The sequence below is a fragment of the Lithobates pipiens genome, unplaced genomic scaffold (genome assembly GCF_037356315.1).
Source record: "Lithobates pipiens isolate NorthernLeopardFrog02 unplaced genomic scaffold, aLitPip1_a1.2 Scaffold_25, whole genome shotgun sequence".
In the NCBI taxonomy this organism is placed as follows: Eukaryota; Metazoa; Chordata; class Amphibia; order Anura; family Ranidae; genus Lithobates; species Lithobates pipiens.
The window spans coordinates 36642016-36656920 of NW_027507787.1; the positions used below are offsets into that span (position 1 = coordinate 36642016).

The window sequence follows — 14905 nt, forward strand, 5'->3', positions numbered from 1 at the left end:
AGGGGGAAAAAAAAAAAAAAAAAAATTAATGCAGCCACCATATTTAAGGATTGATAAGCTGCAATATATGACATTTTTGGTTTGGGGTTTAATACCGCTTTAAATTCAATGCTGCATTAATATGTATCTATTATATTTCTGTTTGCAGGTCAGCTTAAAAATATCAGCCCAAGCAGCTCCTTCTGATTAGATTGCATATTTGAGTTCCAGTTCCTAATCTTTTCCTATATTTGCAATTCAGAACAATGGTTAAAAGGGAAGAGGAATAGATTGCTCGTAAAAGAAAGATAGGACTTTAGACTCTTGTTAGCTACATAGTGGGTTGGTCCACTAACAAAATCATAAATCATGTGAGTATGAATGAAGACATTATCTGTAAAGAATCAAAAAAAAAAAAACAGTTGGCAAGAGAGTATAAGTAAGAACACAAGCAAAGCAACAAAATTTGCATTTTCATTACAAGTTGGAGGAGTTTTTAATGCACAACTCAGCTACAAAAGAACAGCCATTTCCATTTAGTAATATAAAATAAAAAAACACAATAGTAAAGAAGACAGTAAACTGTAACATATACTGTATAATAAATGACTTACCAATGATGTGTTTGTCTTTCTGCGGCATTTCTGTTGTCTCTCTCATATTGGCCCAGTGAATATAAGAAACTGAGACCTGTTGGAAAGTAAAATGACACTTGTGTATATTGTCCAGTGGAATGACTGACTCCGCACATGTATCCAATCATACTGCAGCTTGTATAATGAATATGTTACAGTTTTCCCTCACCCAGGTTACCAAATATAAGAACAGTGCCAGCAAATAAATGTTTTATAAGTTGTAACATATATACAACCGTGTCAAGTATTAAGGAACAAGTAGAATGTAACATGTAATTTGTTTAAAAAAAAAAATATTGTTTAATTAAGTGATGTCGAAATTGTAATTAAACGCTTCTGCGTATTTTGTCAGGCATGAAAGATTATGCAAGGGAGTTTAATTACACACAGGAATTACTTTAGCTATCATAATCTCTTGACATCATCACCCTAATTAAATAATTATTTAAAATGTCCAGCTTAAGAAAAGCAACTAATGTTATATACCTCCCAATATAACGTAACCAAAGTACCATGTTCTGTAACAAATGAACTTTTCAAAGATATAGAGGAATTCCTTCTACAATAACTGGGAGCCACGAGTAATTATTGGATCCGTCCAATGTTGCTTGAGGGCAGCACTTCAGATTCTCACCCTCACTGTTTCCCCGTGAATGAAAAGGTTACTGGAAGGCCCACAAGCACAGTCACTAACTACGGAAGACAGTATGAAGGCGTTATCGTATTGTACCCAGAGGGTAAATCAGCTCATTATCAAGACCCAAGAGGTCAAAGGTTTTCTTTTAAGATACACCGGTCTGATTTAGCAATTCAATTTTAGCTTGAACGTGACTCACTTTAAGTGAAAAATGTCACCCTAATCAGTTTAGGCAAAGATACAGTCAGCTGAATATATATAATTCTTAAACGTTTGATTCACAGTGTGCGTGGGACCAGGAGGTTGAACAGTTATTGTTACATAGTTAGGTTGAAAAGAGACACAAGTCCATCTAGAAAATAAACACAAACACACACACACACTCCTCTACCCATGGTTGATCCAGAAGAGAAAAACCCACGCAAAGCATGATCCAATTTGATACAGCAAGGGGAAAAAAAAATCCTTTCTGATCCCCCAAGAGGCAATCGGATATTCCGTGGAACAACTTTACGGCTACTTTCACACTGAGGCAGGTGTCAGCGGTAAAGCGGCTCTATTTTTAGCTGCACTTTACCGTCATTTTAGTAGCGCTATTTGGCAGAAAAAGGGTTAAAACCGCCCGCAAAGTGTCTTTGCAGTGGTGTTTTTCTGATGTTTCAGCGGCGCTGCCCCATTGATTTCACTGGGCAGGGGCACATTAGGAGCGCTCTATACACCACAGCACTGCAAAGATGCTGCTTGCAGGAGTTTTTTTTACCGTCCTGCAAGCGTACCCCTCCAGTGTGAAAGCACTTGGGCTTTCACACTGGAGAGACGAAAGGCTCTTTACAGGCGCTATTTTTAGCACTGTAGCTCCTGTAAAGTGCCTCAGTGTGAAAGTAGCCTACCTATAAATGATAGTATCCAGTTATATGATGTACCGTATTTTTCGGACTATAAGGCGCACCGGATTATAAGGCGCACTAGCAACGACCGGCTGATAAAATGGATATTTCCATATATAAGGCGCATCGGACTATAAGGCGCACCGGATTATAAGGCGCACTAGCAACGACCGTCTGATAAAATGGATATTTCCATATATATAAAGCGCATCGGACTATAAGGCGCACGGTCGATTTTGGGAGAAAATTTAGGCTTTTACGTGCGCCTTATAGTCCGAAGGTTTACGTCAAGATGACAGATACTGTTAACAAAGAACTCCAGCGATGTCAACAGGTCATATATAAGGCGCACCGGACTATAAGGCGCACGGTCGTTTTTGGGAGAAAATTTAGGCTTTTACGTGCGCCTTATAGTCCGAAAAATACGGTATCTAGGCATTAGAATTCCCCCTGATCCAGCTCATTTATATTCAACTAATTATCTTCCTCTTATGTAACATACATTATTGTTTATATTTGTTTATTTCATAGACAGTGTTTTATTGCGCGTGGCTATACTATACAGAATATACATACAATTCTAATCTTTAATCAGTACCATGTTTAAAACCAAGGACTTGGAGGGTCTCAATATAGAGAGCAGGGAAAGAAGGAAGCACAGGAATCTTAAATGATGGCTCTCTTTTTACAGCTCTCTAAATTAGTTGAGAGAAAAGCCCACCTTCTTTGGCATGTCGATGGTTTTGACCAATACATAAAAGACGATATAAATCCATTTGGATTACGTATCCAAATATTTCCAAATTTTGATACTATAGACGACATGTTCAAAAAAAGATGGGAAAACGACCTGCAACGGTGCAGCAAAGTCATGGTGAAACTGTTAACAGAGGAATACCTCAAACGTATTGCTCTCTTAAACAATGACATAGACAAAATTTATATACAGTTAAAACCCTTTGAAAAATTTGAGGGCTATTCCAACCAGGAGGACCACATTAGAAAAAACCTAGACCAATTAGCTAAGGATACACTGTCTATGAAAGAACGAAAATTTTGGAGGGACAAGGCGGCTTTTCAGGAAGAAAAAGCATTCCGCTGGCATAATGCAAAAATAAATCCTCATTCATATCCCAAAAATAATTTCTCTCAAGGGGCTAAGGGGAAGAGGGGCTCTAATACTTCACTTAATTCTTCCATTTCATCTCCTTCACAGTCCACCTTTGAAAATAAAAATAAAAAAACACAGAAAAACAAATGGAAATCACCAAATAAAGAACTAAAAATTCAGAAAAAAACATATGGTGAAGGCTTCCACAATTGCACAATCTTCATACCCATCTAAGGGTTCAGTAGGTACACAGGAAACTGATTCACGTGGTGGCTCATCTGGGCAGTCTGTCTCTTGTTTTCCTGCACTACATACTACAGGTAATGACTCTGGAGATATCCCTGGCTACACTATAGCCACTGATCTTTCTCAGAGCTACAATCGAGACCATATCCTTTCATAGCTGTCTTCTGTCTCTACAAATGTCAACACACTTAATGTTATTAATCTTTCTGATTATGTTTTATCACATGATGAAATGTCTGTTCTGTCAAAAGGACTTTCCTTTTGTCCAGAATCAGACACAGACAAATTTGAAATTGTCAAAGATCTGCAACTTTTCGTGAGAAAACTTCTGCTGAAGAGTATGTACAACAAAGACATTTCACCTATCCAACAGTAGAGAACTCAGTATGAAATTGACCTTGAAAATGTAATTGAATTGGCTGATGAACGGGACGGCTTAGACTTGATTGATATGATTGATCTAGAAACTCTTCTCAAAGCAAACTTCACTACGAAAGAAAGGAAAAAATCAGTAATTAATTCTACCCTTAAAAAGAAATTTGACACGTTCCCCCCACTCAGTTCCAATATCAACTTAGGAGCCTTTATGACTATGACCACCAGAGACATTAATAAACTCAGCGCCCGTTTCGGTACGTCCCCCAATTTGTCAGTAGGGGAAAAGACAGCTATAATCACACTAACCAATCAAACCCACCTTACAATAAAACCAGCTGATAAGGGCAGGAATATTGTTATAATGACCAATTTACAATACAAAAACGTGTCAAAATTTTTTGAATAATAAGCTATGGTACAAACCAATTCCAATAAGACCTTAGCAATATACTCTAAACCTAGTACCAGAATATGGATCAATGGATCGCTGACCTCAAGATTTTCTATCCAAAATGGCACTCGCCAGGGATGCCCATTATCCCCCTATTATATGTCCTAGTTAAGGATGAGCTCAGGTGTGTTTGCAGGTCCACGTGCCTGTGCCTGCCAGGAAGCTGGCACTCCACAGAGCTGATCACAGGTAGGGAGACATTTTCCGATCTGTGCATCTGCGGATCGGGAAATGTCTCACTGCCGGATATTAGCACTGCACGAGTGTCAGCTTCCTGGCGGGCACAGGCATGTGGACTTGTGAACTTGTGACCTCGCAATGGAACCCCTAGCAATAGCCCTTAGACAAAATCCTTCTATCACCGGCGGTGAAACTACTGCTACTTTATGTCACTAATCCATATGTCTCTATGCCTTCTATTCTATTTGAGTGCTTTAGAGCTTTGAGTAACTTCAAGGTAAACTTATCAAACTCAGAAATCCTCAATGTGTCACTCTTACCATACCAAGTTCAGGCTCTTAGGAATAATTTCCATTAAAATTTTGCTCCTCTGCACACAAATACCGTATTTTTCGGACTATAAGGCGCACCGGATTATAAGGCGCACTAGCAACGACCGGCTGATAAAATGGATATTTCCATATATAAGGCGCATCGGACTATAAGGCGCACCGGATTATAAGGCGCACTAGCAACGACCGGCTGATAAAATGGATATTTCCATATATATAAAGCGCATCGGACTATAAGGCGCACGGTCGATTTTGGGAGAAAATTTAGGCTTTTACGTGCGCCTTATAGTCCGAAGGTTTACGTCAAGATGACAGATACTGTTAACAAAGAACTCCAGCGATGTCAACAGGTCATATATAAGGCGCACCGGACTATAAGGCGCACGGTCGTTTTTGGGAGAAAATTTAGGCTTTTACGTGCGCCTTATAGTCCGAAAAATACGGTACATTTAGGAAAGAATCCAGGCTTTTTTAAAGTAATCTACTGAGCTGGCCAGAACCACCTCTGGAAGGGAGTCTATTCCACATTTTCACAGCTCTTACTGTGAAGAAACCTTTCTGTATTGTTAACTTTCAGGTAAATCATATAAACAGGACCAAAAATGGCTATATGCAATCATTAGCATTAGTAATATGGCTGTAGCAGAACACTTGAAGTAACAGTTCCAGGTACTCTTGTAGTAGTAAACATGCTGCATTTATCCTGCACTGGACTGTACTCAAAATGCAATAAAATACAACAAAAAGAATGCAGTGGAACACATCAAAAATGCACCAGATCCCAGTACAGTGAAAAAAAAAAGCATCTGGAATTCATCCAAAAAAGCACAGTCAAGCGTCAAAAACGCATTAAAAACGTGCATGCAGAAAAGCATCCGGAATGGTTCGGGAGTGTGAACCAGCCCTAACACCAACAGTACAAGTGTGATGGTAGAAGTTGAAGTATTGCTGATAGTCTAGTAAAGTATACAGGACAGTATAAAAAATATGTTGCACTTAATCACTTAGTGATATGTGATCAAGTTAAAAGCAGTAATTAAAAAATACAAAACAAAAAACACAACACAAATAAAAGTGTTAATTCAATTAATCAAATAGTGAGTAAAGTTCAATTTGGTCACTCTTTCCTGAAAAACAGCATGAATGTGTGCACGATCTCTGGTGAGAAATAGTGTGCAATTCATGAAATTCAACAAATTTTCCAAAATATGTGAAGAACTGCAGTCCCAAAGTAGTAAGGTTACACTGGACACTCCCCACAAAAGGAGTCTTCCAAACTACAGAGCTTCAACCTAGATCTCTCAAAAGGTCAGCCTCATGCATCAAGTCCAAACCATGAGTATCAATCCAACTTATCAACTCAAAGGGAAAATGGAAACATCCATAGTGTTCCGAATACATTTTATTCAATGAAATAAAACTCACTTGAAAAAAGCAGAACAACAGAAAAATCACTTATACGTACAACCTTCTGTAGTACGCACTTGTTGTTAATGCGATGGATGCTATACAGTCAAAGCCCAAGTCACTTCACACAATCAGTCACTGCAATAACCTTCCTTAGACCACTAAGCTCCACCCAACATGTTTCAGCATTACTAACGTCTTCAGGGACACCTGACTATTTTGCAAAAGATAAATAGATTTACAAAAGAAACCATAATTTGAATATGTTTAACCTGCTGTCTAACTGCATTATCTTCCATTACATGTGACCAGATAGGCAAGTGTCTTTATAAAATTTAGCAGCTATAGTATTTGTAGCTGCTTACTTTAAAAATTTTTTTTATATATATATATATATATATATATATATATAAATAATAATAATAATAATAATAATAATAATATTATATATATATATATATTATATTTTTTTTTTTACAGGCTGGAACTCCGCTTTAAGTTACAAAATGGAAATAAAAATTAGAGCAATACAGTTTAGTCTATTTGCAAAAGTTTTTCTGGGAGTCAAGGTTCCATTACTTAACTCTTTTTTAGAGTTCAGAGTTCATAAGCCATTTGTTTCCTATTTTTATGAGACAGTGGTATCCAACTGTAATACAAGCTTTTTTCTTTTACCTTGCCTTTTTAAATTCAAGACTATTAAATTTCTAGGCCACTAATTGCTTTCCATTTCATTACTTGAACAAAAAACCCACCACAAATATGGGCCATCAAAATTGAGATGAAAGCTAGTACAAGAAATAAATATATGTAGTGCAGCCCCTTAAGGGCCACAAGTAACTAGGATCCCTCACCCTGCACAGCCAGGCACACATTTGTACAGTCACTCCTGAGTTAGAGAATAGTACGCAACTTTTTTTGTTTTATTGAGGATAATAACTTGGATAGGGATGGAAGGTGACTTTAAACAAACTTCGGGGACAACTCCACCTATATGCAGTCCTATAAACAGCTCCTCTTCTTCCTCCATCACACAGTTGCTTACAGAACCCTGTTATGTCACCCTGTAGTAATTTTGTAGCAAAGGCCCATTACAGGAAGGGGCTCACAGCCCCTATACTTGAAGAGTATAAATAGGGTGACAGCTCACACTTTCCCGGCATTTCCTCTCTGTGGTCACTGATACCAACACTACCTCTTCAGGCACTGTAAAGCCACCTGGCTGCAGCTGCCCCTTTCGGGCAAATTTTTCCCCACAGTCCTCCAGACTGACACTAACCAGCCCACCCAGCTGACTCTGGAGATCTCCCGAAAGTGTCACCCTGCTTCGGCTGTCTTCTCTCCTTGCTCCTGTGCCTCCAAGAAGGGATTCCTCCATGGGTTGTGGCGGATTCTTCCAGGACCTGAACCCCAGACCCAAGGCCACACCCCCCCTCAGACTAGGGGGCGCCCTGCAAGAGCCTCCAAAAGCCTCCTCAGCACTTCATCTCCATTTTCTACCCAACTGCACTGCTGGCATGAATTATACCTATTTATGAGGTGAGCTGCCAGCCCTTTTGTGCTAGGGATTGGCCAAGGTCCTCAAATATGTATGGCAGCCCCTCCTTACTCCCACCTTCCAGTTCTGGACGTTTCTACCAACTGATGAGTGATCCAGCCTCCATGAGTCACTAAACCCTGACCCAGATTCAGAACCCAGGCTGTCTCTCAGCCAAGCCTATATGCCTACTCTAACAACTAACCAATTTACATACTAGCACACTAGAGGGTGCTAGATATATATTCTTAAAAAATGTAACTCAGTAAAGTAACTAAAGCATCTCACCTCCCAAGAGTTACGCATAAAAAAAAACTAAAAAAACCCAACTACTGTTACCTCAATGAAGACAAACTGTTATGAGGTGTTGCTTAACTTGCCTCGGTCTTGACAATGACATTTCCAATTTATTGATTTTGCACATAGTAGGAACCGTATGTTTAATGCCAAAGTTACGACAAATTAGCTAGAGCATAAAGGTTAATTTTTTACGGATACTAGTTTTGGGTAGATTCCAGTGGGCCAAAAGACAATGTATCAGACCTTTATTTCTCTTAATACCTAGGCGAAAGGTCTTCCCTGCTGAAGTTTCAAACCTTCCTACTCTGCCGCAGACACTATTTTCAGTGTTAACATTTGTTCTTAAGACAAAAGAAAAAAGAAATAAACATGCAAGAGGGTTGATTTTCTAAAGGCAAATAGGCTGTTCACTTTGCAAGACAATTTGCCCCAGAGCTTAGTGAATGGGGTGAAGGTTCGCTTTGCAAAGAATATCCAATCATGTGCAAGGAAAATAAACAGCATTTTGCCTGCACATGATTGATTAGATGATGGAAGTCAGCAGTGCGTCATCTCATTCACTAAGCTCTGGGGCAAACACCCTTGCAAAGTGAACAGCTTTTTTGCCTTTAGTAAATCAAAAATCAATTAAAAGTAAAGCTAATTTGAGAACTTATGGTCAGATATGAGAATCTTCGGGGGGATTTAAAGAGTTCTTTTGTTCAATAGGTGAAAAGTCTCCTTTATTTGTTCTATGATAAGAAATGCTTTTTGCACTATTTAGCTAAAAGAAGATCAAACATTTTAATTAGGGCGCAGCCAAACAGGCTCAGCTTTTTTTTTCTGAGTTGTGAACTTGCTTATAATTATTATAATGGAAAAATATATTTTTTAATGATTTTTTTGCTTCAAGTGTAGGAAAATCATTATACTTAATACCTTTCTTTTATTACACAAAAAAGGGGGGCAAATATGCTACTGGGCTAAGTAGACAACTGTCAATCACATTTGGAAACAAACTGTCAACATAATGGTTGCCAGCAGTATTTCAAAGAGTACATACAATTGCCAACCCCCTCTGGATGATACGCAGATAATTGGACTTCCTCTGGCATGAAACACTGCAATTTAAAATAAAGTTTACATACTACAGCTTTGTCATAGTTTTTTTGCACAATCCATATGTGGAAAACTGTTATTTTATAAAATTAAGTTTCTCATCTATGTAATATAACAAATTTACTAAACAGCAACCCCAGAACCTGCATTCCCTAAGACAAATCCGCAGATTACATTGCAATTAAAAATATAAAACTGTTATTGGACAACACACTGGTTTCTAAAGGGCCTCACAAAATAACCCTTAGAAATCTTTTTTCTAAACCTATTTTTTCCCTGCCATCATTATACCAGAATTGGTGTTGTAGCTTCTCAGAAATTAGAAGCTGTACATGTCTAAACAAAGGAAAAAAAAAAACTCAGCTCCAATGAAGCAATCAGAACTTTCTGTATTTCCTAACATAAAAACTGTGCTGTTAGTCAGGATAATGGAATGGAGGGTTGAGTGTAGACGCAAGATTGCAGGAGCTAGTAATGATAGAGTTGGTTTCCACTGCAGCATAATGAAAGGACATGGCAGATCTATAACCCGTATAGTAAAACATACACTGTATATGTGGAAAAACTAAGATCAACTCAGGACATAACAGCCCTCTAATCATTGTACTCATGTCTAGCAAATCACACTCTGTCTTCTAGTTTTCTTTTTTTAATAGTCCTTTCATCTTATGTGACATTTTTTTAAAAATGTGCAACTTGCAAAAAAAAAACAAAAAAAACAAAAAAAAAAACACACACCTCACCCAACATGTCTTATTATATTCATTCACTATTTATCAAAGATTACAAATTGGTATCTGTCTATAGTTTCATAAAACATCCCAATTTCAACAGTGCAATTTCAACAGCTCCTCTGCCAATTTTTCTATTAATTTCCTACATATGTGCAAATAAGCCAATACATATATTTTGCCAGTTTCTGAAGATGTTCTTCTGATTTATCCACCAGAAATGTAACCAGTAAATTACAATGCCCCAAACTTGGCATAACCATTATTTTCAGTAACATATTACAATCCCTACAAAAAAAAAAAAAAAAAAAAAATGCCGTCTCTCCTACAAAGTTAACAGTAAATATATGCCAAATCTGTCACGGATAAATTATGATATCAAAAGCTGATTGTAGCTGCTATTCCAATTCCAAATGATCTTGGTGCTGTCTGAACATTTCCTAACTACGTACAAAGCTTGGCATGTATATAAAGACATTGGAACTATCATTTTTCTGCAAGTTGCAACTCTTACACACTGCCAGGTGAGCTTTTCAGAGAAAGTTTCATGGACTGGATGCTTCTGTAATGTTATTTAAAATATGTAAAATATGTTAAACTGTAGAAATGCTTATTATATTTGGAAAGAGTTGCATAATATATATCTCTCTCTCTACACTAACAAAATATGTCTACTCTTTAAACAGGGTGAAATGTCAAAGATAATTAGCTAGTGGTATTTATATGTAGTATAAAACTAACACAGTGTACAGAAGGAAGTGGCATGTAATATCATGTAGAAAACTGCAAATGTATGCAATGTATGGAGTGCCATGGTCCAAACCATGCAATATATTGCACTGTGTAGGGACAGCGGTGGTATAAAATAAATAATTTTAATTTTGCTTCCTTTTCCAAATGTAACTTTTCTTAAAATTAAAAAACAAAAAAAAACAGAAAAGAATGAAATTGCCTATTACATTTTATCTTACCTGATGATAATGAAGAGATGATAGCTCGTGCTCCTTTTGTTCTGATGTAACTTGACACAGTAATCTGCCTCTTATATACACTAGACATTCTACTTGTAAAACCTGTTTGCTGGGAATTATATTTAGAATCAGGTGAAAAGCCATCACCTTGTTTAATACACCCCAACTCCTGCCTCCCGTCTTCTTCTCACCAAACTGGTTCCAAGTATCCATTAACAGCAAAAGACCAATGCAGTTTACATTTCCCAATTTTGCTATGTCATGTGTGTGAGAAGTTCATGTGGTAGAATTTTATAGCTAAAGTCACCCGAGTTCTTGTGTGCAGTTAAGACTTCTGTGATATGGATTTCACGGAGTTTATTAAAGGGAAATACACGTATAACAGGCAAGGATCAGAAAATATTTTTCATTACGTAACTTGATTTGCCTATAATAATTATGTGTATACACACATTCTAATAATAATGTAATAATGTAATAATAACAGCTATTATTTCAGGTAAGTGACGTCACCTAAATAACCATTTTGTCTATAACCCTCATTCTTGCTATTCACATTTTATAGCCCTCATAGTACTAATTGCAATAGTAAGAGCAAAGCAAAGTGGGGGTGTCATACTAACCATTTCAATTCTCTAGTAGAAAGACTGAGCCAGATTGGCTGTTAAGATTGCAACTCCTTGTACAAATGTATTAATAGAGATATAACGCAGGGTTGCTATTACCCGACTTACTTCTTTTTATATCATGATAGAATTAAAGCGAGTTGATACACAAGGACCATGCCATATTTTGGTATAGCAATTGGGGTCAACATCAGTTACCAAAATTCTGTACAAAGAGCCATAAGGTGTCAGAAAAACACTGAAATTGTTGTTTTTTTGATCATCCGTTTATATTCATCCAGTGGTCTTTTTTCACTAAGGGCCAGTTTATACCACATGCAGTCCAGGGCATTTTTTCCTGCATCAAAAATGCATGGAAAGTAGGTAATATGTTTTCCAGTGGCATAGTTCACACCCGTGCTGCCAGTTCAAGGGTGTTCCAATTCCAGAAAAAAAAAAAAAAGTAGAATGTGGTACATTTTTCCTGCACTGGATCGCAGTAAAAAACGTACTGGAACACATCAAAAATGCACAAGACTTCAGTACAGTGAAACAAAACAAAGAAAAAAAACTAATCCCAGCATCTGGAATGCATTTGGGAACGCATTAAAAATGTGCTTGCAAAAACGCATCCGGTACAGATCTGGAGTGCATTTTTGTCATGTGAAACTGTCCTGAAACAATCATGCATTAGTCAGTATATAGATATATCACACAAGCACATTAACCACTACAATAGCGGGCACTTTCACCCCCTTCCTTCCCAGCCCAATTTTTAGCTTTCATCGCTCTCGCACTTTCAATGACAATTGCGCGGTCATGCTACACTGTACCCAAATGAAATTTTTATCATTTTGTTCCCACAAATATAGCTTTATTTTGGTGGTATTTATTCGCGACTCCGTTTTTTAATTTTTTTGCGATATAAGTGCAAAAATAGCGTAAATTTGGAAAAAAACTATATTTTCTTCTTTCTATTTTAAAAGAAATCCAATGAAATCAAATTTTGTAGTAAATTTAAGCCAAAATGTATTCTGCTACATGTTTTTGGTAAAAAATTCCGTTAAGTGTATAATAATTGGTTTGTGTGATCACGGACATATGTACGCAAATGATCATGTACATATGTGTGCAGGTGATCACGTACATATGTGTGCAGATAATCATTGGGACATGTGATTTTAGTGGGACATATGTGGGGGACATGTGTTTTTATTATTTGGGGACATGTGTTTTTATTATTTGGGGACATGTGTGTTTTGGGGACATGTGTGGGGACATGTGTGTATTACACTAGACTGGTGATCAGTGAGTAAAAAGCTGTAAAAACAGCTCATACTCACTGATCACCAGCCGGCTGCAGCGATCTGCTCTCCTCTCTTCAGCGACGACTTCCGTGTGAGGAGAGGAGAGCCGATTTCCTAGCAACCGGCTGTTTGTTTAGATCACATGGCGGCTGTGATTAGACACGGCCGTCATGTGATCAGGAGGGCCAATCACAGAGCCCTCCTGCCGATCCAAGATGCGCCGTGTCCGGGTGACACGAGCGCATCGGGATCGCGCCACTGCGCGGGCACATGCGCGTGCGATCTCCCTCCTTCTGATGGAAGTTCCTGAACGTCCAGTCAGAAGGAGGCGGCTCCCACCCAGCCGTATATGTACATTGGCCGGGTGGGAAGTGGTTAAAGGCGTTAAATTGTGAAGCCATATTTATTGTTTTCTGGCAAAGAAAAACAATGAAGAACAAATGTTGAATACAATCTACTGTTCATCCAGCTTTTTAGTTAACATTTCGAATTGTCCCATAAATTGTCATACAACCTTGTTGGAATTATTTATTAACTATTTGCCCACTGGGCACTTAAACCCCCTTCCTAACCAGGCCAATTTTCAGCTTTCAGTGCTCATAATTTGAATGACAATTACTCAGTCATGCAACACTGTACCTATATGAATTATTTGCCTTTTTTCATACAAATAGAGCTTTCTTTTGATGGTATTTACTTAATCGCCACTGGATTTTTAAATTTTTTGCGCTATAAATAAAGACCAAAGATTTTGTTTAAAAAAATGCATTTTCTTTGATTCCGTGTATAACATTTTGCAAATTAGTAATTTTTCTGATATTAATATTTTGGCCAAAATTGATACTGCTACATATCTTTAGTAAAAAATAACCCAAATCAGTGTATATTTCGTCTTTGTGAAAGATTATGGAAAATTGTTATCAAAATACCCTAATTTTCCTTTCCTGGCCTATCCTCACGTCAGCACACAATGGGTTAACACCTCATCTGGTGCCCACATGACCATCTTTTCCTAGCTGAATAAAAGACAACCCCTCCCCCACAGACGTGTTTGATAATCTAGCCTGCAACGGCCACTTGGGAGGTAGTCCTGTGCTGAAGTGAGGATAGGATAGGAAAAGAAAATTAGGGTAAGTATTTCATAACAATTTTTCAGACTCCTGGGCATACCTCACGTCAACACACAATGGGATTTAACTAGCTGAATAAATGGGTGGGAGAGAACACATGAAAAGAAACATTGACAATCGCAGAAAAGCTGCTAAAGACAAAAATGATTTATGTGTCTCATCCCAAACGTTGCAGAACTTGCCGACTGCACACCTAGCTTGTAAAGTTGAATGACATCCTGGCATAACTGCCCCAAAGGCTGCCACCCCTTAGTTCGAAGAAGCTTGCCCCTGTTCCTTAGCAGAATGGCCCACTTCCTGCATGCCAATCTCATCACCCTGGTAAACCAATAGAAGATGACTTAAGAACCTGATGGTCAAATGAAAAGGATTGTCCACTTTCCTCATGTCTTTGATCTTTTCATGTACACTGTTAGTAACTTGTGTAAGGACCTGAAGTCTTCCTGCTGTATACTCAGTAACTCTACGTGAACTCTTGGAGGGACTGCCCCCAGGTTTTCCTGGAAACTGGATACCACTTGGAGATAGACGTAGTATCACTAAAAAAGACAAAAGGGATCTTTCCAGGAAAGTGCTGCAACTTCCAACATCCTTTTTTCTGAAGCAACTGCTGTCAGAGGAACTAGTTTTACCACTAGGAACTGCAATGGAAATTAAGCTATTGGAGCAAAGGATGCCTGTATGAGCGCTTTCAATACCAAGCCTAGGTCCCATGAAGGTAACAAGAATTTCCTTGGTGCTCGTATATGGATTACGGCCTGCATGATGCATTTATTCAATGGAGTTGTATGCCAGACCAACCTCAAGCGTCAATAGTAAAAATGTCTAGAGCTGGGGACACAGGGGAGAAAACTTTTATGAGCAAACAGAACAAACTTCCTTCATTACCTTACACGGTATTGTAGTCTTTGCCAGGGTCTGAACCACCTTGGATGAGCCTCCCTGCACCTCAAGTCCAGTCAATTCAATAGCCAGGCTATTGA

The 14905-nt window shown here is 38.1% G+C and overlaps 1 protein-coding gene across 2 annotated transcripts in view; it reads right to left on the reverse strand.

The window, feature by feature from the left end:
• LOC143930194 (ATP-dependent translocase ABCB1-like) overlaps positions 1–11128 on the reverse strand; it is a 103957-nt gene extending 92829 nt beyond the window's left edge. Inside the window, exons 1-2 of one of the 2 annotated variants that reach the window (XM_077454246.1) lie at positions 10881–11128; positions 594–669 (exon numbers count right to left, since the gene is read on the reverse strand). In XM_077454246.1, the coding sequence (XP_077310372.1) occupies positions 594–669; positions 10881–11093 (289 nt within the window). In that variant the 5' untranslated portion in view covers positions 11094–11128. Of the gene's footprint in view, positions 1–593; positions 670–3892; positions 3984–10880 lie in introns of those variants that run through there. The other variant, XM_077454247.1, reaches the window with a different exon arrangement.
• Positions 11129–14905: the final 3777 nt, after the last annotated feature.